At 45.6% G+C, this 21,768-nt stretch overlaps 1 protein-coding gene across 5 annotated transcripts in view; it reads right to left on the reverse strand.

Annotated features, from left to right (window-relative positions):
• The window catches only part of SPTBN1 (spectrin beta, non-erythrocytic 1), a 115,174-nt gene that overhangs the window by 9,595 nt on the left and 83,811 nt on the right, over positions 1-21,768 (reverse strand). For all 5 annotated transcript variants that reach the window (XM_041417216.1, XM_041417220.1, XM_041417217.1 and 2 more), the window contains exons 16-31: positions 20,548-21,304; positions 20,128-20,330; positions 15,299-15,389; positions 11,426-11,572; positions 9,837-10,100; positions 9,315-9,539; positions 9,081-9,170; positions 8,566-8,844; positions 7,342-7,472; positions 5,850-6,054; positions 5,371-5,745; positions 3,425-3,669; positions 2,936-3,074; positions 1,942-2,026; positions 1,195-1,391; positions 99-205 (exon numbers count right to left, since the gene is read on the reverse strand). In XM_041417216.1, coding sequence (XP_041273150.1) covers positions 99-205; positions 1,195-1,391; positions 1,942-2,026; positions 2,936-3,074; positions 3,425-3,669; positions 5,371-5,745; positions 5,850-6,054; positions 7,342-7,472; positions 8,566-8,844; positions 9,081-9,170; positions 9,315-9,539; positions 9,837-10,100; positions 11,426-11,572; positions 15,299-15,389; positions 20,128-20,330; positions 20,548-21,304 — 3,540 coding nt within the window. The remainder of the gene's footprint in view (positions 1-98; positions 206-1,194; positions 1,392-1,941; positions 2,027-2,935; positions 3,075-3,424; positions 3,670-5,370; positions 5,746-5,849; positions 6,055-7,341; positions 7,473-8,565; positions 8,845-9,080; positions 9,171-9,314; positions 9,540-9,836; positions 10,101-11,425; positions 11,573-15,298; positions 15,390-20,127; positions 20,331-20,547; positions 21,305-21,768) is intronic.

Here is a 21,768-nt window from a genome sequence, read left to right on the forward strand (position 1 = left end):
TAACAAGGGTCATGTTACAAACCCATACAACCTCCTCTCCTCTTACAGCACATTTTCAGCCCAAGGGCTCCCCAGGGGAAGTGCAGAGTCCAGCTCACCATTGCTGCTGGGAGTCTCCATCCTCTGCAACCTTGGGCTCCGGAGTGGGCGGCTGCCTCTTCCGCTCCTCCTCCTCTTGCTGCCGACGCACTTCCAGCAGTTCCAGCTGGGAGAGGGAACATTTTTTATTTCAAAACACTGCTCATTTTTTGTGGGGTGTTCTAGAAACTAGCAACAACTCTATATGTTTTTCTGAAACATTACTGAAATTAAAGTGAATGGTGATAAAATTGGAAGGCATCAGGCTTTAAAAGCATTTGTGGCACTGAATTTGTCAGGGAGGGCATCAGCATCAGACCCTCTGACAGCAGCTCTCCACTGGCCATGTCTATTTTCCAACTCATTCTATTAGAACAAAACCCAGACAAACAAGAAAACAGCCCAAGTTATTAAAATATCCAAAAGTGACATCTTCTTGTCTGCTTGCCAAACACAGAAATAAAATGTTTCCTGTCTGAATCCCTGAAATTACCCATCTCCATAAAGCCAGCCTGATTTGTGAAGATGCTGAGAAACTCCAGTTCCTTTTGTCTGCAGCTGTGACACTGTGTGTGAAAACCCAGGCCACTTCAACTTAGTGTCTAAAGCCAAATTGTTCTCCAAATATGGTGAAATGCTCTCCAAGCATTAATGACTGACACTGCAGTTGTGTTCAAATTGGGGTTTGGGTTTTTTTTTTTGCTCATTGTGTCTTCCTAGAGGACAATAGAGCCTTGCACTGGAGCAGTCACAACACAACAAAAATCACTGTCACTGCCCCCTTCCCAGCACTGTCATCTTTAACCAAAAATAACTGGACAACCAGTACAGCAGAGGGCTGGAGCAAAGTGAAATTTTCTTCTGGGTCATCACACCCAGGCTTGAGACAGCTCCTGCTGACTCTTAAGGTCATTTATCATTTAGGCTTTTTCCCTCCAGATTGTTGAGTTCAAATTAACCAAAGAGGGTTTTTAGTATGGCTGGAAATAGGAAACTTCAGGCTCTGTGTCACTGGCTGAGCATGATCAACAAACGACCAAAAGATGGAGATGAAGTTGGTGATGCTGGGAGTTGTTCCACAGCACCAGGAATGGCCAGGCAGGTTCAGACACTCACCGTGGTCAGTCTCTCCAGCGCTGCAAACCTCTCGTCCCAGGTAGCTGCGGATTTCTCAAACGCTTCGTGCCGCTTGATTAATTTCTCCACCTCATCAACGCTCTGCCCTATTTCACGGCTGGACAGGTAGGGCTCCTGTCCCAGCAGCCAGGCCTCAGCCACGCTTGCATCTCTGGAGAACTGGTGCACCTCCAAAACTGAGCAGAGAGGGCACAGGTGTCAGTGCCATTAATGTCACAAAGAAGAGCATCGTGGAGTCGTCAGGCAGCTTTGGGATTTACCAAACCCAGCTCAGGGAACAAAGTACAGGCACCTGGCTAAGTGCTCCCCTTAGCTAAGTTCAGTGAAACTGGTCACTGAAAAGACTGACATTTCTCCTATTGGCTTTGCTTTAGGAAAAATGCAAGTTTCATTTTGCAAATTTAGTGTGGTTTTTTGTTCTAATCTGCTGTAACTTACTAATTTCAGCATAGAAATTGGAATGTGACACCTGCAAATACAGTGGAGCTACTGCACCGAGCTCCAAATTTGATCACATAGAGCAAGACCTTTGGTGAGGGTTTCTTGGTTTCAAATTCATTATTTAACAACAAACAGGTGTGAACCTTGCAGCTATTCCAGCACAAACACACTTCCAAGCACTGTAACAGAAAAGCCAGAAGCTGCAGGTTTTTTTCAACGCTCAGAAGGCACAATGAAGAAAGTTAGATAAGGCCCAGCCCAAAAGAAATCCAAGGGTGTCCTTACTCAGTCTCAGCCACTCCCATCTGTCTTCCCATTTGTCAATCATTTCTTTTCTCTTTTCTGTCAGCTGCAGGAGCTTTTCCTTGATCTGGATGGAGAGCAGAGAGCAGGGCTGTTACAAAAGCAGCAGAGGCAGCAGTTCCCCCCAACCCTGCACTGACAGACACTGCACAAATTCCTCAGGAAGTGACTTCACCGTGCAAACAACAGCTGTTTTTCTCTTCCAAGTATAAATAAATGTGACATTTCCATTAAAATATCACATTTGCATAAGCATTCAGTGTCTGTTAAAAGCTACTGCACATGGGGTATTTGATAAAAGGGTGTAATGGGCAAACAAATGTAAATAGTGCAATCAGGCACTGAATCTTCTACCCTTTTCCAGTGAATAATGCAAAATAATAATAATAATGCTGTTCAGGACAGTTGCAGAAGCTCTCCCCTTCCTGAGAGGGAAGTGCCTCACAATGTTTGGTTACCCTCCCTTCCCCAAAGGGAGGCAGGAGAAGAAAGGTCTGAGCCTCTATCCTGTGGCCTAGACACCTCAGAAAATAAATCAAGGCTTTCAGCAGTTGGATGTGGTTCTCTTAACATTCCTTGAATTTAGTCCCTATACAACAAACATTTTCCTGCTCATTCCCCTAGCAGGCCTCTCCACAGCATTCCATTTTCCCTGCAGGAAGTTCAGGCTGTCTCACAGCTGCCTCTGCCCTTGCTCAAGGAAGACACCCTTCTATCCCAGAGCTATTCTCTGCAGAATGGAATGCAGCAACTTTGCATTTTCTGGGCTGAAAATAACACTTTAAATCCTGATGTCACCTCTGTTACCCACCATGAATTGCCAGAGTGAATTTATACCCTGATGTCCCAACAGCACATGAGTGCACTAGTCCCTAAGGTGACACTTGTCATTATTCCCCTGTGGGTGACACAGGGCAGGTTTCTCCCTTGTAAAGAACCCCCAGGAGCCCATGGCTGTATGCAGGGAGCACGGTACCTCCTCAGATGCATAATGTTTCCTGGCCAGTAGAGACTTGCCAAGCTCAATGCACGTAGTGAAGCTGTCATTTCGGGCATCAATTTCTGCTTTGATCCCCTGGTGATTGTTCATGAGCAGTTCCACAGATGAAACATCCCTAAAATGACCAGAAACACGGATTTCTGATTCAACAGCAGCTACATTTTTAAAATTGACCCACAACTCCATAGGGAAAAAATTGATTCCTAGATTGTCTTTGTAGTTCAGGAAGCCTTTCCCAAGGAACAGCACCATTCTGGCCTGAATCAGAGATCAAATAACCCCGGTGTGAGACCAGATCTCTCTGGGTACAATTTTCCATGGCAATTATTCCAGCAGCCACCCACATGAGCAAGTTGCTGCAGCAGCAGGCTCTGAAAGCCACTCTCAGTGATACTGAGCCCCACAGATGTTCCTCAGGTGACCTGCAGCCTTATCTTCAGATGGAGAAGGGATGCCTTGCATTACCTTGGCTTTTCCTGGGCTTCTATCTGCCGGATAACATCTTCCATCCAGAGCATGAGATCCCGAACCATGCTGAAGAAGCGGAATTTGTCTCCTGTGTCCACCAGCCTCACCCTGCGGCCCTCACAGGCATCCAGCAGTGCCTTCCATGCCTCTAGGACCTCGTTTTCCCTCTTCTGGATGTCATCAGCCTTGTCCCCGGCGTAGGCAGCCTGGAGGCGCGCTGCATCCTCCTGCAGCTGTCGCACCTGCAGCAGGTTGGGAGAGACAAAGCCATCAGCGGGTTTGTGACTCCTGAGTCACAGCTACAGGGACACTTATCTGCTAATTCATCACTTGAGAGGCTTTCTAAAGTCACTGCAAATGGATTTGGTCTGTTCACACTAGAAAGGTCTGTGCTGTTAGTGAGCCAGTATTATCCCTCAGAGAACACTGTAGGGCCAAGGGACCCCCAAAATAGCAAAGATTTGCCACTGCCTGAACCCGCTGCCAGACACAGTGTCAAAAGCAAGTGCCAGTTACATGTCAGGGCAAACAGAGACCATTTTCATAATCTAATTCCCTTCCTCTCACACAAGAAGCAAAAGCACCTGAGAACTCGGTATCCAAACCACTAATGCATCTGACAGAGGTCATTTTTCAAAAATGTAGACAATGATTTCAAAGAGAAGAAAATGTGGAAATGTTAAGAACCTTCTACTATTAGAAATCTTTCCCTTTCAAACACTGTCTTGGGATTGCAATTGCTAATTCCTGATTGCTTTCAATATTTTGCAAGCCAGGAAACATTCCATTAGCTTTTGTCTAAGAATTAATATTTTTTAACATCAAATCAACAGCCTTCTACCTACAGGCACAGAGACCATGCCTCTCTCAAAATGATCCACCTTGGTGCTCTGGCTGTTTCACCCAGAAATTATCCTAAGTGCCTTGCCCACAGCTCTGTGCTGTGATTACATATTCTTTCACTTAGGTCTTGATTATAATTACATTTTTGAGAGACTGGGATTAATGTTTTGTGAATGTCTCCCATTTTCTGTATAAAATCTACAGCTTCTGAAAGTAAAACACCTGGAAAATCAAATGCTTTTTCTATCTCCTTTGTTTTAGTGTAAACTGCAACATAACAGAGAATTGGCTGGCCTGGGCCATAAAAGCTCTTTCCTGATCTACTGAGATAAATACAGTCAGTTGTAATTCCTCCATTCCTTAAGCAACTTGTTCCCTTCCCAAATTCTCCTTGTGGCAGCTGAATGTTTAGAATCCCCCCTGTGCTGTATGAGCAGCTGCCACCTTCTACTTGGCATATCTTAGCTTCAAAAATTCAGAATTAGATCAAGTTTGGATGCTTTTAAAAATTTTAGCCTGAACTGTGGCTTTAAAATCTCTTTTGCTCTAGGGACACACCAAGAAAGGCCATATTTAATTCAGAATGCCCAGGTTCATAACCAAGACAGAAAGCCTCTGGGTAGGTCTTTGCCTCTCAGAAAGGAAAAATAAACAGTGCCTGGTACAAAGGGTTTGATTTGGGCTTTTTGGTGTTTTTAAAAACAAAAAAAAACTAAACTGACCAACCAAAATAAAACCAAACATCAAAAAGCCAGCCAGGCTTATACATTCCTTCATATTTTGTACTCTAAATCAACACAGAAGCTCTCTGCCTTTCTCATTTCTTCTTCAACCAAGGACAGGAAGCAGAATGACATCCAACAACTGCCAACATGTTCAGAAGCCCGTGTACTTACAGATTGCTGCTTTAGATAGTCACCCCAATGCAGTGACAGAGCAGCAGCCAGACAGATAAGAAAAGGATGCAGGTGAGGCCATTCCCACTGCACTACAGGTGGGAAGCAGCTGGCAGCACTCTGTCTCCCAGCCACAGAGGGGCCAAGGGCAGCAGCCAACTCTGCAGCTCAGGTTCCCACACCCACAGTTCACCTGCCACACACCTGGGTGCCCAGGGCCTGGATATCGTGCTCAAACGTCGTGTGCATTCTCTGTAGTGTTTCCACTGTGTTTTGGTCTCTACCAAGCTCCTCGGGCAGTTTCTTATGTTTGTCTTGGATACGTCCTAAGATCTCCTTGGCATCATGGTAAAATTTGTGCAGTTCATAAGAGGCTGCAAGGATTTGTGTTCTCGTGTCAATGAGCTCCAGGAGATCCGCCCAGGCCTCATTGAGTCCGTCCTTCCACTCGGCGATCGTGGCAGCGTCCGAGTGGCCGGAGTTGATGAGCTCATCAGCCATGTGGTTGACAGTGTCCACCCGCTCCTGCCCGATGTTCCCGGTGTCCCGGGCGAACTCCCGGAACCGCTCCTGCAACATCTGGAAGGCACAGAAAGAGCCTCATGCAGCACTGTGGTTAGAGAGCGCTGAGTGAGCCAAGCCACCCCCTGTGAGCAGCCCCAGAGGCCTCTCCAAGGACTCACCGTGACGTGCTCGTAGTCCTGGCCCAGCTCGTGGGACCCCGCCACCACCTCCCTCTCGGCAATCCACTGCTCCAGGTCATCCACCTCGCGGTTGAGCTGGAAAAGCCGGTGCCTCTCGTCCAGCTTGCCCCTCCTCTCCTCTGCAAGGTCCTTCAGGCCCGCGTAGAGCTTGTCCACCTTGGACTGGCGCATGCTGATGCGCTCGCTGGAAAAGCAAACAGCACTGAGTCTGCATTGCCTTTGCAAGCAAAACCAAATGGGCCAAACTGCAAGGAATAAAAGTTCCTTGGGGTATTTCACCTACAGAATGCGCATCTGCCGCAGGCAGGAATTTAACTCGGACATGTTGGACCAATCCTCTGCTAGCAGAGGTGACAGCAATAGCTGGGAAGCTTGTCTGTCCTGCACTGTAACCCCTGGCTTTAGAGAGAGGAGCTGGAACTCAGCTCTCCATTTGTCTGGACACAGATCACACCAGAGTCTTCTACCAAAGCTACAGGCAAGATCTGAGCTGCTGAGGCAGGGAGCAGCTCCTTCTCAGTTAAACTCTGCTTCAGAGTTCAGCAGCACTCATGGGTTTCTTACCCCTTAAAGCTCAGCATCTGCACAAGAGATGAATCTTTCTACTTGCTGTATCTTTTGCCTCTATTTTGTCTGAGCCATACAGTGCTGTCAAAGTGCCTTCCATCTGCCTTGCAAAGCTGATGACGTTATTCCAGTACTCAGACAGCTCAGCCAGGAAATCTGCTCTCATCAGAAGTGATCATGACCACAAGAGAGTGCTTTAGAGTTAAATAACAACCTTCCACTGGAGGCAGAATGTGTCTGGCCTAGGCCAGTGCCACCTTCCAGCCTGTGCAGGCTGAGCAGTTAAATACATCAGCCTCAGAGTGGAATCAGCTTTGCAGCTGAAGCTAGTGGAGAATTCTGTCTGCTGAGCTGCAGCTCTTATGGCAAAATGGTTCTTAGGCTTCCTGAGCTCTCCCTCAGGGAAAGCCATTTATGAAAAGTGAGATAAATTTACCAAAAGTAAGATGTTAATGTGCCCATGTTTAAAGCATCTGATTCCAGGCTCTGATTCTGCTGGAATCTCATAGAGAAGAGGCAGATCTTGGGGAGCTCTGCAGGATTAATGACAGTGACCTTCTCTGCTGGATTAAAGTTGGTTGAAAAAGCAGATCAGGATCTTGGCCTGAGGACTGCTCTGCCTCTGTGATGTTCAGATGCTGGCAAGACCTGACACTGCAGCCTGCACAGGGGTCAGGTACTCCAGGTGTCCAGAACCACCAGAATCAGCAGCTGCACACACTGACCCTGTCTCTGGCCAAATCAGGGTGGTCCAACTGACACCTTGAATTGACTGAGGCTAAACTCCTTCTGTATGAGTCTCTGAGCTACTTACTCTCTGTGGTGGATTTTGTGTGTCAGAACCACCCAAAGGGACTGAATTGCTAAAAAAATTCATGATCCAATTAAAAACAGCAGTTAATACCTTTCTGGGTGATTATCTGCCACCAAAGTTCTGCTGGTCTTTGAAAGCTGGTGCACAGTTTCAGCATAATCTTCTACTGCTTGTTCCAAAATCTGGTGTTTCTTCAGCATGGACACTGCACTCTGTTCATCCTGTAAGAGTGACAGAAAATGACAGGAAGAATTATAAGGAGCTGCTCCCAAGTACAGCTTGAAGACAAGTCCTTCTGCCAATGGTATAGTACAGTAGATGTCACAGCAAATAATACACCCAGAAAGCAAAATAATAACTGAAAGAGATAATACATCAATCCCTCTGGGGTGCAGAACAAAATTACATCAGCTGGGCATTGAGAATGTTGAGTTTCCTCTTCTATGAAGCTTTTTATGTGTTTCCACAACACTGGTGCAGGGCCCAGAAACATGGAATAAATTAAGACACATCACTTGTCAGGCATCTCAACAACAGCATGGGGCAAAGAAAAGAAATCCTACACAGGCCATGCCAATGGGTTGTCCATCAAAGTGTCTGGAGAAGTTCCAATTGAAACTTTTTATGCACTGTTATAGCTAAGAAAACCAGCCTCCTACTCTCAGTGTTAACTGATATTGTCAATAAATCTTTTCAATACAATATTTTGCATAGTGAGCTATTTGCAATAGATAAAAAGAAAACAAGCCATTTTTAGCTGGAGACTGAACACCTGTGGAATGTGTTCTCCTGATAAAGCTGAGCTTTATTTTACCAGGACAGGAAACATGGTGCATTTATGTTGATAACAAACAAGCTCCAGCACCTCCTTGGAAAACAGGAGTTTACGTTCTCTTTGTTATGGTGTGAAGCTGGGACTCAAAGCTGATGGTCACTGAGAGTCAAGGTTGGTGACAGTGGAGCAGCTGACTGACCACCAGGCCCGTTTCACAGCCAGGTACATTGTGCTGTCATTCAGAACTATCAGAAAACTGGACCTAACTGGACCACACTGGCAATCCTGACCTTGCAGTGAAGGCAGGCACAGAGTTGCCCTCTGCAGTGCGAGGATGCTTCCCTGGTTCCATACAGCACAGCCTATCCTGAACACTATCAAAGATGTCAGAACAGGTAGAAGCCAAGATCACTTGAGGCTTCACCAGGAAGTTACATTTGTTTATGTTACCATTCCACAGCGCCACACCAAATTATGTCACTTGCCTCCCTCCAGCAAAGCAATTAAGGCCAAAGTAGTGTCACTGTGGAGCTGCTCACCTTGGCTTTCTCTTCTGACATCATGTAGAGCTCCTGCTCGCTCATCCAGGCCTCAGCCTCGGCTGCATCGAAGTAATACTGCTGAGCCCTGTGAGACTCCTCCAGGCGCTTGTGGCGCTTCTCTGTCTCCTCGATGAGGAGGCTCCACAGCTGCTTCAAGTCTGCAAGTCTCTGCTGAATGACTTCAGCATTGGGGCTGCTCTCTGTGATGATGTTCTGACTTCTCTCAAAAATGTCATCGATACGAGGCTGGTGGCCCTGGATTTCTTTCTGAAGGGTCTACATGGGAGAAAATTGACTGATGAGACAATGCACAAATGAAAATACAAGCCAGGGGTCTTAACTCCAGAGGGGCAGCAAAACACACACCATCAGCTCATGTGGACAACTTGGGGCTGTGCCACCACCTGTGGTCATGCCACAGCACCCATTGTTTTACTCCAAACATGTCCTTCCCAAATTAGTCAGCACTAAGGAGAAATAGCAGGTATGGAGCTCTAACAGCACCTACTTACCTGATTTTTCTTTATTAGTAGCTGCACAGTCTGGAGATTGTGTCCATGATCAGTAGATGTAGCTATGGGCATCCTCTCTCCGACCCACAACTGAAAGAGAGAGTACACATGATTTCAAGCAACCCCAGATACTCTTGGGACAGCAGAGAGAGGCTGGCACACACAGGCTGCAAAAAGCAGCAGTATTCCAACATTTTCCTACTGCCTGGGGGATGGGATTTCTTTGATACTCACAATTTCATCTTCCACATCCCGGTTGAACTGGTGGATCTCTTTGGAGGCCAGCAGGTTGGCCTTTCTCTCATTCAAAGGCTCCAGCAGCTCCAAGAATTTCTTTTCTACAGTAAGGCGTTTGCCATCGACTTCATCTGTGCTCTTGCCCTCCTGGCTCAAAGCCCTTGCCTGGCTTTGCAGCTCCTCTATCTCCTTCTTACGGACATCCATTTGATTCTCCAGCATCTAAACAGAAACATGGCAAAAAGGTCCTGAAAACCAGGATGAAAGCTGTTCATACAATTAGGGCACATCAACAGCTTCCTCAGAAGGGAGAACAGATGCTGGTCAGTGAGGATTTACCACATTAATAATTACTGTCTGATTTGTTGCTGGATTCATTTCTTGTTCTTCTTAAAGATACATGAAATAATAGGAAGAAAGAAAAGCAGCTCTTTCTTTTCTAAACTGAAAGCCTGCCCTGCCCATTCCTTTTAGTGCAGGTATCTGCTGCCTGCCCGCTGCACCCCATGCTCTGTTTACCTGTTGCTTCTTCAACAGGATGTTGACACTGGTGAGATCTTTTCCGTAGTCATCCGACTGGATTTGGCTCTCCAAACCATTCAGCCACTTATCCAGGTCTGCACAGCTCTGGGTGAAAAGCTCTGCTTTGTTTGCATCGAAGAGACGCTGAGCCTTGGTCTGGGTAGTGGATTCAAGCTCGTCCCACATTTGGTGGAGACCTGTCAGCTTCTCCTTCACCACGGCCTCAGTCTCTGGTTTCTCTGCAATGAGCTGCATTCCCTCCTGCAAAGCAAAGAGCAACCAAATGGTACCTCCTCAGGAGCACTCACGGCCCGTTAGGGCAATTATCCTGATTAATAAGCACTCAGGATTTCTCATCTGCTGGCAGCATCAACCACTCATTTTCTATCTCCAATTACCCAGTGACTCCTTCCAGAACATCAGCTCCCAGGTCCCTCTGCTGCCTGGAAGAGGGATTTTTAGCGATGGGAAGGTCAAGCAATGCCTCCTTTCTCTTCTCCATTGCACATGTTCCCCAAAGGGAGCTCCTGGGGCCATGGCTCAGGCAGGATGGAGCAGGGGGTTAGAGCTGCACACACTGCATTTCCTGAGGCCCCAGCTCCTGGGGGACACATCACCAGAGAACCATGAACACACAGCATAGTGATGGGAGAGTTTGGGAAATACTGTCTTTACTCTAATTATCGCTATCTATCTCTTCAGCTGGATGCAGATGGGAATGCTGCCCCCAACCCGCACATTCCATATGAATGTTAATCCAGGGACTGTCACAACTCTGTACACAACCCTGATCCTTTGCTGCAATCTGATTTTTCAGAGGCAAAGGAGAGGGATGTATTAGCATCACTAAAAAGGAACTTCCAGTACCAAGAGCAGCCTTCTAATTACACCATTAAAGGGTATTGCTATTTGTAGATCACAGAAAAGCCTCTAATGGGATGTGGAGTGCCAAAGTGGGAGAGGAAATGAGCAATTAAGCTAACTTACACTGAACAGAAACCCACTGTCAGAGCTAAAGAGGAGACTCCTCAGTGCTCCAGAGCTGCACAGGAGAAATGGTGGGGGGGAAGTACAGCTCATCACAGCATATTAAGGCTTCAAATAACTTGATACAGAGCTGTGAATCTTAATTAATCACAAAACTCTCATGCCCTAATTTTGCATGGAGAAAGGCAGCTTGGCTATAGTTCTGAATGAATGAAAGCCAGCTTAGCAGCACAGAAGAATAAACTCAGCTATTCTCTATATTCTGTTATTTCCCGGGAAGTGCTTCTACTTCATTGGCTCAAATCCCAACATTTGCCCCACTTACCCTTTGGGTATGAAATTTAGGCTCTGCCTTCCTTCTGGCAGATAGGAAGGACTAGACAAAACTAAACTTGCACTGAGTGAATGCCTTGGATAAAAGACTTTTAACATCAATGAAGAACAAAATGGGTTGGATGGAGACACAATGCACCAGAAATCTCCTTTAGCCTCAGCTGTGGGGTGATTTAAGGACCAGTTCTGCAGAGGAACAGATCCCATCTCTGTGCACAACCACCCTGGACAAAGATATGGGCATTTTTTTTATATTCTTTACCTACCTTTTCAATCTTCTCCAGCCACTCTTTGTTGGATGCAAGCTCTGCCATGAATGCCTGATGCTTCAGCCACTTGCTGTGTAGGTTCCTCGCCTCATCATAAGACATATCCTGGGCTGTGAGCATCTTCTCATTGATCCAGAGAGAGAGCTGGAAAGGAAAATACATGGGGCTGTGAGGAAACATTCCTGGTGTGAAACAAGGAGGCAAAATGCCTCCAGATCAAGGATAAAGAGATTCAGAGATGTGTGAGATTCAGAGACTGCCCTTACTCAGGGATTTACTCAAGGTTCAGCCAAGGATCTGCCTCTTTAACAGTTCAATTCTAACATCCATCTCCAATACATAAGTAACCCTTGACTCAAGCAGAAAGGAATCACCTCTATGGTAGGCAGAATCAAACACACAGGTCCCACCCAGTTCAACTGCAAGAGAAACAGGGACATGTGTACTACATATTGGTCAGGTGGTTTTGTGGAGGTTGTTAGAGATGGTTTTGTACCATTAATTCATAGCACATTTGTACCTTTTCCCCTCAGTCTTTCCTCTGTATAGGTTTACATAAGTAATTTGTTTATTTATCCAATCTCCAGGAGTGTTTTGGTTCTGGAGACTTTCCTTTTCCCATTATATAAAATCCAAGACTGTTTTCTGTCTGATTTTCAGCAAGTACAAAGGCACTGGGGACAATTTCCATATCACCACTAGAGAAAACCAATACTTTAAGAGACAGTTGATTTGCCAAGTGCAAATGGAATGTGAAAATGATCCTAGCGGCCAACATCACATTTCCTCCCAGGGTGAGTCTGACTGCCTCATCTATCCCTGAGGTGTGGATAAAAACCACATTCACAGGAATGTTTACAGAATTTGAAAAGGTCCATTTTCTGCATATTTAGAGTGGAAAATGTCAAAACAAATCTCAGCTTGGTTTCTAGAACAGCACTTGGGTGAGCAAGCAGCCCAGAAAGGAGACGAACAGAGGCTTCTGCTGTGTGCTCAGGACACAGGGCAACAAATTCCATTTATCACTCATGAGCCTCTTTTCAACTGCCACTTAAAATTTCAATTGTCCCTTAAATGCACTCTTCCCCAAAAAGGGAAAACCTATCAGAGCAATCAGAGAAACTCCTCATTGGATCTTCCCATCAAGTCTAAACAGAAAATTGCTCATGTCAGTGAGGAGCTCTGTAGGTAAAAGGTTGCATTAGAACAGGCTACTGTGCTGCTGAACAGTCAAAGTCTACATGGAGATTAAGATATAACCCAGAATTAGTGGTTTTACTCTTGCCTTTCTGGGGAGGAGACAGCTGCTCTGCTCTGCAAATTGCACTGCTTGGCTTTCACTGTTTGCTTTTACTCAGCCACAGCATTAAGGCTTCTGGGGATTTACAAGTGCTTCCCAAGGAGAGGCTGGATCATTCCTGTTACCAGCTGGGGGAAGGCAAGACAGGGACAACATGTGGTTCACAGCCAGGGCCTGTTGGATAAACCCCTCAGAGCACAGAAATGCAGATAAAGTTTTTAGGGGCTCATTGCTAAAATTTGGGGGTTGCAACCACTATAGGCACTAAAAATCAGTACCTTGAGTGTGAAAGTAGATTTTCAGAAAATAACAGTTCCCTAAATTGCCTCAAAATCACACTTGGAGTATTTATTTCTCCAGAAGCTGTTAAGGTCAGGAGAGGATGAGGCTTCCTCCGTCCTTTGCACCTGTACACAAGACCCTGTTCCTGCTCTTGGCTGCCACTCTGCAGTGCCAAGCCAGCAGGAAGGAAGGGAAATGCAGAGACAAATCCTTGTGAACCTGGGGCAGCAGCAAGGCAAGGGGAAAGGGCTCCAAGTGCCACTGCACTGCCCAGACTGTGCCAGGAGCCAAGCTGCCAGCCTGTCCTGTGGGGAGGCTCACATGGCAAATCCTGCCAGCACACTCCAGGAGAGAAATCTCAGAGTGCAGAGCCTTGCCAAGAGCTTTCACCATGTCCCTGGAGAAATGAGCCCAGACAGTGCTGAGACTTCCAAGCTCTCAGAGGGAAGGACAGCTATAAACTCCTCCCTTGAAGGTGAGCTGAGAAAGAGCAGAAAGACAAAGAAAACTAAATGGCAACATTTATCACATCTCCTCCAGTCAGGATTTTCTGCTGTCACTATTTCATTCACTTGGCAAATTTATTTTACACATTCACCTTGATGAGTGCAAGAAACAGCCGAAAAAGCAGCACCCCAGGACTAACCTGTGACAGTGTTTCTGACTCCTCACCACAACAAAATCTGCTGTTTTCCCTCACCTGTGACCCCAGAGGGGGGTTTATCACTGCTGAGCTGCTGTGAGGAGCATTATCCCACTGCTCTGGAGTGCCACCCTCCTCCCCAGCTCTGCAGGAAGGAGCAAGGGACAGGAGACCACACTCCTAAACACCTCAGTGAGGGGTGACAGTGACAATGTGGCTGCCCTGGGAAGGGAAGGGCTGCAGAAAACACTCTGCCTTTCCTCAGGTTACAGACAGATGGGAAGCTGTCCCAAAGGCAGCAGCAGGCAGGAAGGCCCCATTGCCAGGTGAAATGGGGACTGGCTCAAAGCTGTTCCCTAACAATTCCCAGCTTCACAGGCAGTGCTAAAGAAAAAGCCAAGGGGGAGATGTTGTCTTGGCTCCCTTCCAGCCCACAGGACAGTGCTGCTTCATCACAAACCCTCCAGCCCAAAGGAGGTGTCAGTAGGCCCCACACTGACGTAAATTTTAAATTTTCTTAGGAAACAGCTCTTCAATTATCACCAAAGCTAATGTCCTCTCAAAGAGAATTGGAGAAATCCCTGACATTTGGGTAATTGTAAGTTTGTCTTTGAACTGTGCGTCGAGACACCCATGTTTTAGTGGCTGGAGAGAAACAAGGGAGAGGAAAGGCATTCAGGCAGCCAACACTAGAGCTTTTATGCTTCCCTTTTTCTTCCAGTGATATAGGGGGAATAACCAGATCCTAGGGAACACACCCACACTGACACTGAGGCCAAGAGAGCCCTGAGAGCCAGGGGATCTTTGAACCAGAGCTGTCACAGAGGAAGGAAGAAGCTGCTGCTAATAACAGCAGATTTTTTGCTAATCTGTCATATTTTAACTACCAAGGAAGAAACAATTGAAGGCAAGCTCATGGACAGCTTATGCAATGCTTGGAAACAGATTGAATCCAGGCAACCAAGCAGCAAATATCACTTCCCCAGTCTCTGATCAAAACCTCACAGGCAAAGCTCTTTATTATCTGCCAGTACTCCATGAAATAACCTGAAAATTACATGATTAATTCCTTGTGCTAGGAACAAGAGTATTCTAAACTTTAAAATGTTGTCTTCAGTGTAAACAGTCCATGTAAGTGATTAGAAAATCTGGAAAGAATTTCTTTTTCCCAATGTTATAATACTTAACAATTTTAAACACATGTAAACTATCAGGTAAATCACACATAAACGACACAGTTTAATCTTGCTCCTTTTTTATTCTTAACCTCCTATTGTTCTGACTAATGTTTGCTAGAAATCACTTGAAATTCCCTGCATCAGGCCATATCCATCTGTACAGCTGTAGACAAAACTGCTAATCCCACTACATTCCACATGGTTATAATTTATATCACAGCAGAAAATCTTCACTGCTTTTGACAGTTTTCTATGTCTTTACCTTATATGACAAAAGAAAATCTGATTCATGAGAAAAGAGAAAACATTCTTTTTTGCAGTGGTATGGTGAGGGTTTTTTTTATGTTTACTCCACACTAAATACTACTGGATGACTGAGCATTCCAGTCCCCATAAAATACGGAGTAAGAATGCTCTTCTGTAGGATGGCAGCTTTCAAGCAATAAAAGTGAAAGGGCATGATTTACCTCTTGGCAATCCTGAAGAAACTTTTGGAGATCCCTGTTATCTTTCAGTCTCATCAAAAGTTCACTGGCTGCTTCACGGTTCTTCCTATGTCTGGTCAGAAAAAAAAACAACAGAGAAAGGAAATTAAACAGGCATTTCACAAAAACTGTCACTGTTGGTTTCTGGAGCCTCTTTGGACTACAGGTGCTGGTAAGTTTGTGGTGTGTGTCCTTTGCTCCCTTTCAAAGGACATTTTGGAGTGTGTTATTTAATGGGCTCACTGAAGCTCCACATCTCCTTGTTTTTGTGACCTGCTAAATACACACAGAACATTCTGAAGTCAGCAGGGTTTCACAACATGCTATGGACAGAATTTGGCCCACTCATTTTAAACCCACAGGAGAGTTCAGGCTGTTTGCCAAAACACACAAGAAAACTGCAAATTGCAACAGTAAGATGACGTTGTGTGGCCCTTGCAGGGTGCACCTGCTGGAATCTCTTTGTAAAACACCTCCAGCACCTCCTTGTCCTGCACAAAGCTGAGCTGGGCCACAGAACCTTCCCAAGGCTGTGTTTAACCACGTGCAGCACCCCTGTGTGGTTCTGCACACAGAAGCTTTATGCACTTGGAACATATTTTTCAGAATGTTTAAGAGCAGCCAGAAGGAAGGAAAGGTTAATCCAGAAGCCCTAATTTGATTCATCACCATTTGTCCCTTGAAGATGAGTCACGCTGGCAGTCCCAAAGGTTGTGGTGGGTCCTTCAAATGGAATGGGGCTGATTCCCAAGGTACCTCTGGGCATGTTTTTAAAAATGCTTATTTTGGAGTAGTTATCTCTGTCCTTCCATCCTTTCATTATTTATGAGGCAATTTACAAGGAAGAGACAGAGTAAAGAAGACAATTTTTATTACTGCTCGTTGTGCTAGGCTTATTCCTATTGCACTGTACAGGGGTTTAAAGTGAAATATTGCTGCCATTTGTAATAAGATAAATATGGATTGAGAGTTGGAAATTATTTTAAAGGGTGGCAATTTATAAGATGAGCTCAGCACACGCTGGCAAAAGCTAAATAAATCCCTGTTAGTGGAGATCTCCAGAGACTCATGATACTCCAGAAGACCATAAATCACATGTTGATGACAACTGGATTATAACACCACTTTTCCTGATCTGCAGCAAGTTACCACAGCAAGCTCTCTGGCACCAATTTAGTGACTTCAGAAACACAAGGAATACTTAGAGACACATTTTCTATAAAAACAAAAGGTCTGTAGGCAGAGGAATAGGAGAAAACCCTTTAGAGGACTACAGTTTGCTTCTCTTTGGCCTCAACAGCTGCCTTCAAGCAACCAGGCAAGCAGCATCTCTATAGGTGTAGTCAAGAAAAGGATTTATGGATTGCATGGCAAGGAAGACACGTGCAACCATCAAAGCAACAGCCTGGAGTCCAAGCCCAGGTGATGCTGAAGTTTTGACAGAGGGAACACAAAGGAAAAGACACAAACTTTGCCTTAGGAAAAACTTCTCTAATGAGGCAAACATCCCTGGGTTTGATTCCACTCTTTCTTGGCTGGCTTTTATATGCCTGGGCAAACACACTGCATTACTCAGGTTGTTAAAATGAAGCAAAGAACAGCTTGGGTGATTTTATCAGGCTGATTTCAGAGATTTAAGGCTAGATTACATTACAGACTCATGTATTCTAGAGAGGACATGAGTTATGAAGTTTAAAGGAGAACTTTCATGGTGCTTGAATAGATTTAAGTACAGAAATTCTTATGTTGAAAAAACACGAATTTTAAAAAACTAACAAAAATATCTCCCAAGGAGTGTTGGAAATACTGACTAGAAGGACTTTGAAGGAAACCATGCAGGGATATCAAACAGATGATGCCATAGCATAACAAATACAACCTCTGGTGCTTAGAGCTATGTCACTGTACAAGGTTGTTTTGTTCAAGATGACCTGGAGTGAGACTGGACAATGAGTTTTCTCTGAAGAACAGGGCTGAACCATAACAAAGTAGAAGCATTTTGAGGATGGGCACTGCTGGAACAGACAGGAATTCCTGTGTTTTCATCACTGACCTTTTAATGGGAATAAAGGATTTTAAGAAGTTATTTAGTCTGTTCTCCTGCTTCAGACTAGCTGTACCTAAATATCAATAACTCCTTGTTCAGATATCCCTAAATTCTTTTGAAGAATTCACACTTAAGGTTGTCAGTGACTGCTTCTTACTAATTTGCCAGAACAGTTTGTGGAAGGATAGTTTGCTCTGCAGACTTCAGTTATTTAGAATGGCTTTGAATTCTGTATCACACATAGGACTTACACTATAAGTGTAAGATCTGTTCAGCACAAGGAGGTGTCTGACACAAATTAATCTAGAATTTGCCTGGTGTCCCCAGGTTGACTCCCAGAGGCCCCTGAGAATGCTGACAGTGCTGAAAACTGACAAAACCACTTGTGGTTTAACTGTAAGCCTGTGGGTTTCAAAGCCTGTGCAGAAATAATAAATCTTACACATGGTGTGAATGCAGCTGACTGCTAGGAATCCTGAGATATATGAAAGGCAGTTTTAGCTTCTTTCATTGCTCCAGGAAACAGGGCACTCTCCCTTCTGAATGGGCAAGAACAAAACTTACTTCTGTTCTCTGTTGAGCAGAAAGTTGCACAAATACAAAAGTTGATGTAAAACAGGCTCAGATCACAATTTGTGCCAGGTCTGCCACTGTCTTTAGACTAAATCTCCCTTGCAGAATCAGAGGCCATGAGCGGGCACATGGAGAGGGGCAGTTTCCCAACACTCTTCCAAGAGAAAATGGAGGAGAAACTGCTTCAGAGCAGCAGAAGTCACCCAAGCAGAGAAAGCTGCACAGGGAGACCAGCTTCTCTCCCAGCTGGAAAAGCTAGATAGCTTGATGCAAACCCACCTTCTCCTTCCCTTACCCTTACTCCATGTCCTTATGCTCATTCATTCTTGCTTGTGAACTGCACTAAAAGGTTGTGCTGAAGTGTTTCTTTCCTATTGCACTTTTCTCCTTGTGCCATCCCTATTGAGATGGGAACCATCCCAGGACAGGGCCTGTCTGCTGCACCAGGGCCAGTGGGGTCTCCTCAGGAACAGCTCAAAAGCACCACTACAAAACCCACTCTGAACAATACCAGAAACTACAAAGAGCTCCCTATGGGAAGTACGGAGCCACTGCACATATTTGTGCTTGTTTGTTTTGGTCCTTTGTTAGACATCCAGGTGGAGCTCAGCTGGGAGAGCCACTTTTTGTGAAAGCAAAGAGGCTTCCTTTGCTACCCCTCCCAGTGCACGCAGCCCCAAGGCTTTGTTCTGGAGGCTTATCAGCCCCCCAGATTTGGGGAGGAATCGCACGGATTTCCTGGATAGCGGCGCTCCGGATGGTTTTTGCAGCGCGCGGCATAAATAGCTTTGGAATTGAGGAAATGCTCACTTCCAGTAGGAGCTCCAGCACACGTCCCACGGGCAGGACAGCAGGGACAACGGGGCACAGAGGAGCAGCTGCACTGGGGTGACAGCCACCAGAGCCTCTGCAGAGCACACAGGACAGGGGCTGAAGCCGTCTGCCGTTCTAGCTGCAAGATGCAGCTGGCCATTTGCTGTGATATCCTTGGATGATTTCTTTTCATTCCAAAAGTTGCAGAAAGAGGACACCTGACCAGAAGGCTGGGATCAAGCTCTCCTGCTTTCCTAAGTGGTAGAGGGTGCTTAGAGAGGGTAAATAAGGAAAATCACTGTCCTAGTTGCCCCCTTGATTTTCATGTAATCTCTTCCTGGCTTTGCAGATTCTCTCTGGAATCCAGAGCCAAGCTGGTGAGAGACAGAATGGAAACATGGGGTAGCCTGGGGGTTCAGCTGTCAGAGGCCCTCAGCAAGCTCAGGGAACAGGAAGAGCTGCCTTTCCTGAAGCCACGAGACATTGCTAAAGTGGGTGCACACACATCTCTGTGTGGGACATCTCTGCCCAAACAGGAAAGGTACAACATCTTCTGAACTACTCCAGTTCAGTTTCTCCTTGGAGATGAAGCTCAGGAGAACCTGAACTTCCCAGCTGTGGGGGGATGCAAGTCTGATGGGAGAGTCATCAGTGACATTTCACAGCTCACTGCTGTGTTCTGACACTCACAGTGCCTTGAAAGACTCCACTGTTATCCCAACCAAAAGCAGAAAGAACAACAGCCATCAAAACTGAACATTTGGGTTTCAAAGAAAAGTAAACTTTTAATGTTCTATAGCATCCATGCCACAGCCAGAGAGAGAAAGCAAAGGACTTGTTCTGGGATGAAAGACATTTGTACCAGTGGTGCTTCCTAATCTGATCTCAGAGGGGCCAGACAAGCTGGAAGAGGTGATCAAAGTCAAGTGGGTGGGGTGCATGTAATGCCAATTACACCCTTGAAGAGCCACATTCCTTCTCCAAAGGAATAAGTTATTGTAATTACACCAGCTCAGGGGCAGCAGAGGAAACTGAGACTTGTGGAACCAGACACAGCCAACTGCTACAGCTCCCACCAGAGCATCAAGTCTGCTCATACTCCAAGAACTACAAAGCAACACTCAAACAACTCAATTCTGGGTAGGGAGCTCATTACCTACCAAGCCTCTAGAAAGTGGGGAAGGTATTGTTTAACTAAGATTAGCCAGGCACATTCTTGAAACAGGACAGTTCCTATTTTTCCATGAGACAAAGAAAACAGTCTGGAACAGACATTTTCTAAGCTGTTACTCTGCCTTTAGATCCTGGTGAAAGGGCATCTCTCAGAGAAGAGAATTAAAGGAGGAACAGCTACATTCTACCATCATTCTGCCCTTACCTGTCATCAATTGAGTCCACTTTCTCCTGGATTTTATCAGAGTTAATGTTCCCATCACTAACAAGTCTCCTGCCCGTCTCCACAACTGCATTGATCTTTTCTTCATTGGCATCCATGGTGGTCATGAAATCCTCCTGCTTTTTAATAGCAGCTTCTGCTCCTTCCAACGTGGTTGGCATCTCTGTGTGTGCCAGAACATACTCCTGGGATTAAAAGAAATCAGAGGGAAAATTATTACACTCAGGCTATGCTGCTGCTCCAACAACAGACACTCCCCAAGAACAGTTTGAAATAAAATACAGTTAGAAAAGGGTTGTCTGCTTGTGGCTCTCCCACCAATAGACTTTGTCTGTTAATTGCTTGCAGTACACAGTGCCAACCTGTAGAAATGAAGTCAGGTATATCTTGACCATCACTTGCCTGGTTATTAAGGAAAGCTTCTGCTTGCTTGGTATCTCTGAGAAACAGCTGGTAGGCATGAGACTGGGAAAGGAGATTTTGCCTGTTCTCCCACATTTTGTGAAGCTCATTCCATCCGGTGTCCAAAGCCTGTAGGCGCTGGCGTAGGAACATGTACTGAGCGTCAGTTTGCCCTTGTGTCACCATCTCACCCATGTCCCTCATCTTCTGATAATCTTCCTCGTAGTTGTTGATTTCATTCTTGATATTCTCATGCTGAGTGAGCAGCTTCTCAGCCTCTGTCAGGGTGTTGGGCATATCTTCGGAGGCAATTGCAGTCTGTGTTCTGGAGAGCCAGGACTGGAAGTCATCCAGATCTCTCAGGAACTGCTGCAGCTTGCTGGCCTCTCCCAGGGACTCTTCCCGGTTCTTCAGGGTGGTCTTCATTTCTTCCCACACGTCATTGATCTCTGCAAGCCGTGAAAGGATGGCTTGTGCCTGGTCAGGATGCTCTGATTCCAGTTTCTCTGCCTCCTTTTGCAGGTCACTGAGCTTGGCTTCGATGGCCACCAGGTCCCGTTCCATGCCCGTCAGCTTCCTCTGCAAGGCCATCACTCCAGCCAGGTCATTACCCAGATCTTGTGTGGACTCAATCACTTTGGTCTTTTCCCTGATCCAGGATTTGGTTTCATTACATTCAAGATGGTAGTTCTGGATACTCAGAGCAGAGAGTAGAGCATCCTTCTTCCTATCTACCAGTTCTCTGAACTGGCTCCACCTGAAATGTGTGAGGAGAGGAGAGCAGAGAAATTGAGATTTGTGGGAAAAGGATGTGGCAGCATTGCTGAGTGAGCAGCTGCTCTCAGCAGCTTGGTAAACCCAGCTACTCAGGGTTTCCTCAGTCCTTCCCATACCATAAGTATTTCTAGCAAAGCAATCATTAACCCAGATATGGTGTGTATTAGAATGTGACAAGTACCAGCACACAGAGTATAATTTTTCCTCAAGTGAAAAATTGGCACTTACACTGACTTTTCACACTCCCTTGCTTTCTTCTGAAGATAAAAAATGTGGGAGTTTACACAAAACTACATTGATTTCTTTTTTATCATAGTAATTATTACAGTCAATTTCCAGCTCTCAAATCAAGGTGCTGACACACTCAGGGCTTGATTAAGTCAAGAGCAAAACTCCACCTGATAATAAAGTATTTGAAAGGCACAACTCTTTCCTTTTGAAGCC

The sequence above is a fragment of the Onychostruthus taczanowskii genome, unplaced genomic scaffold (assembly GCF_017590055.1).
Source record: "Onychostruthus taczanowskii isolate IOZ18803 unplaced genomic scaffold, ASM1759005v1 scaffold55, whole genome shotgun sequence".
NCBI classification, from domain to species: domain Eukaryota; kingdom Metazoa; phylum Chordata; class Aves; order Passeriformes; family Passeridae; genus Onychostruthus; species Onychostruthus taczanowskii.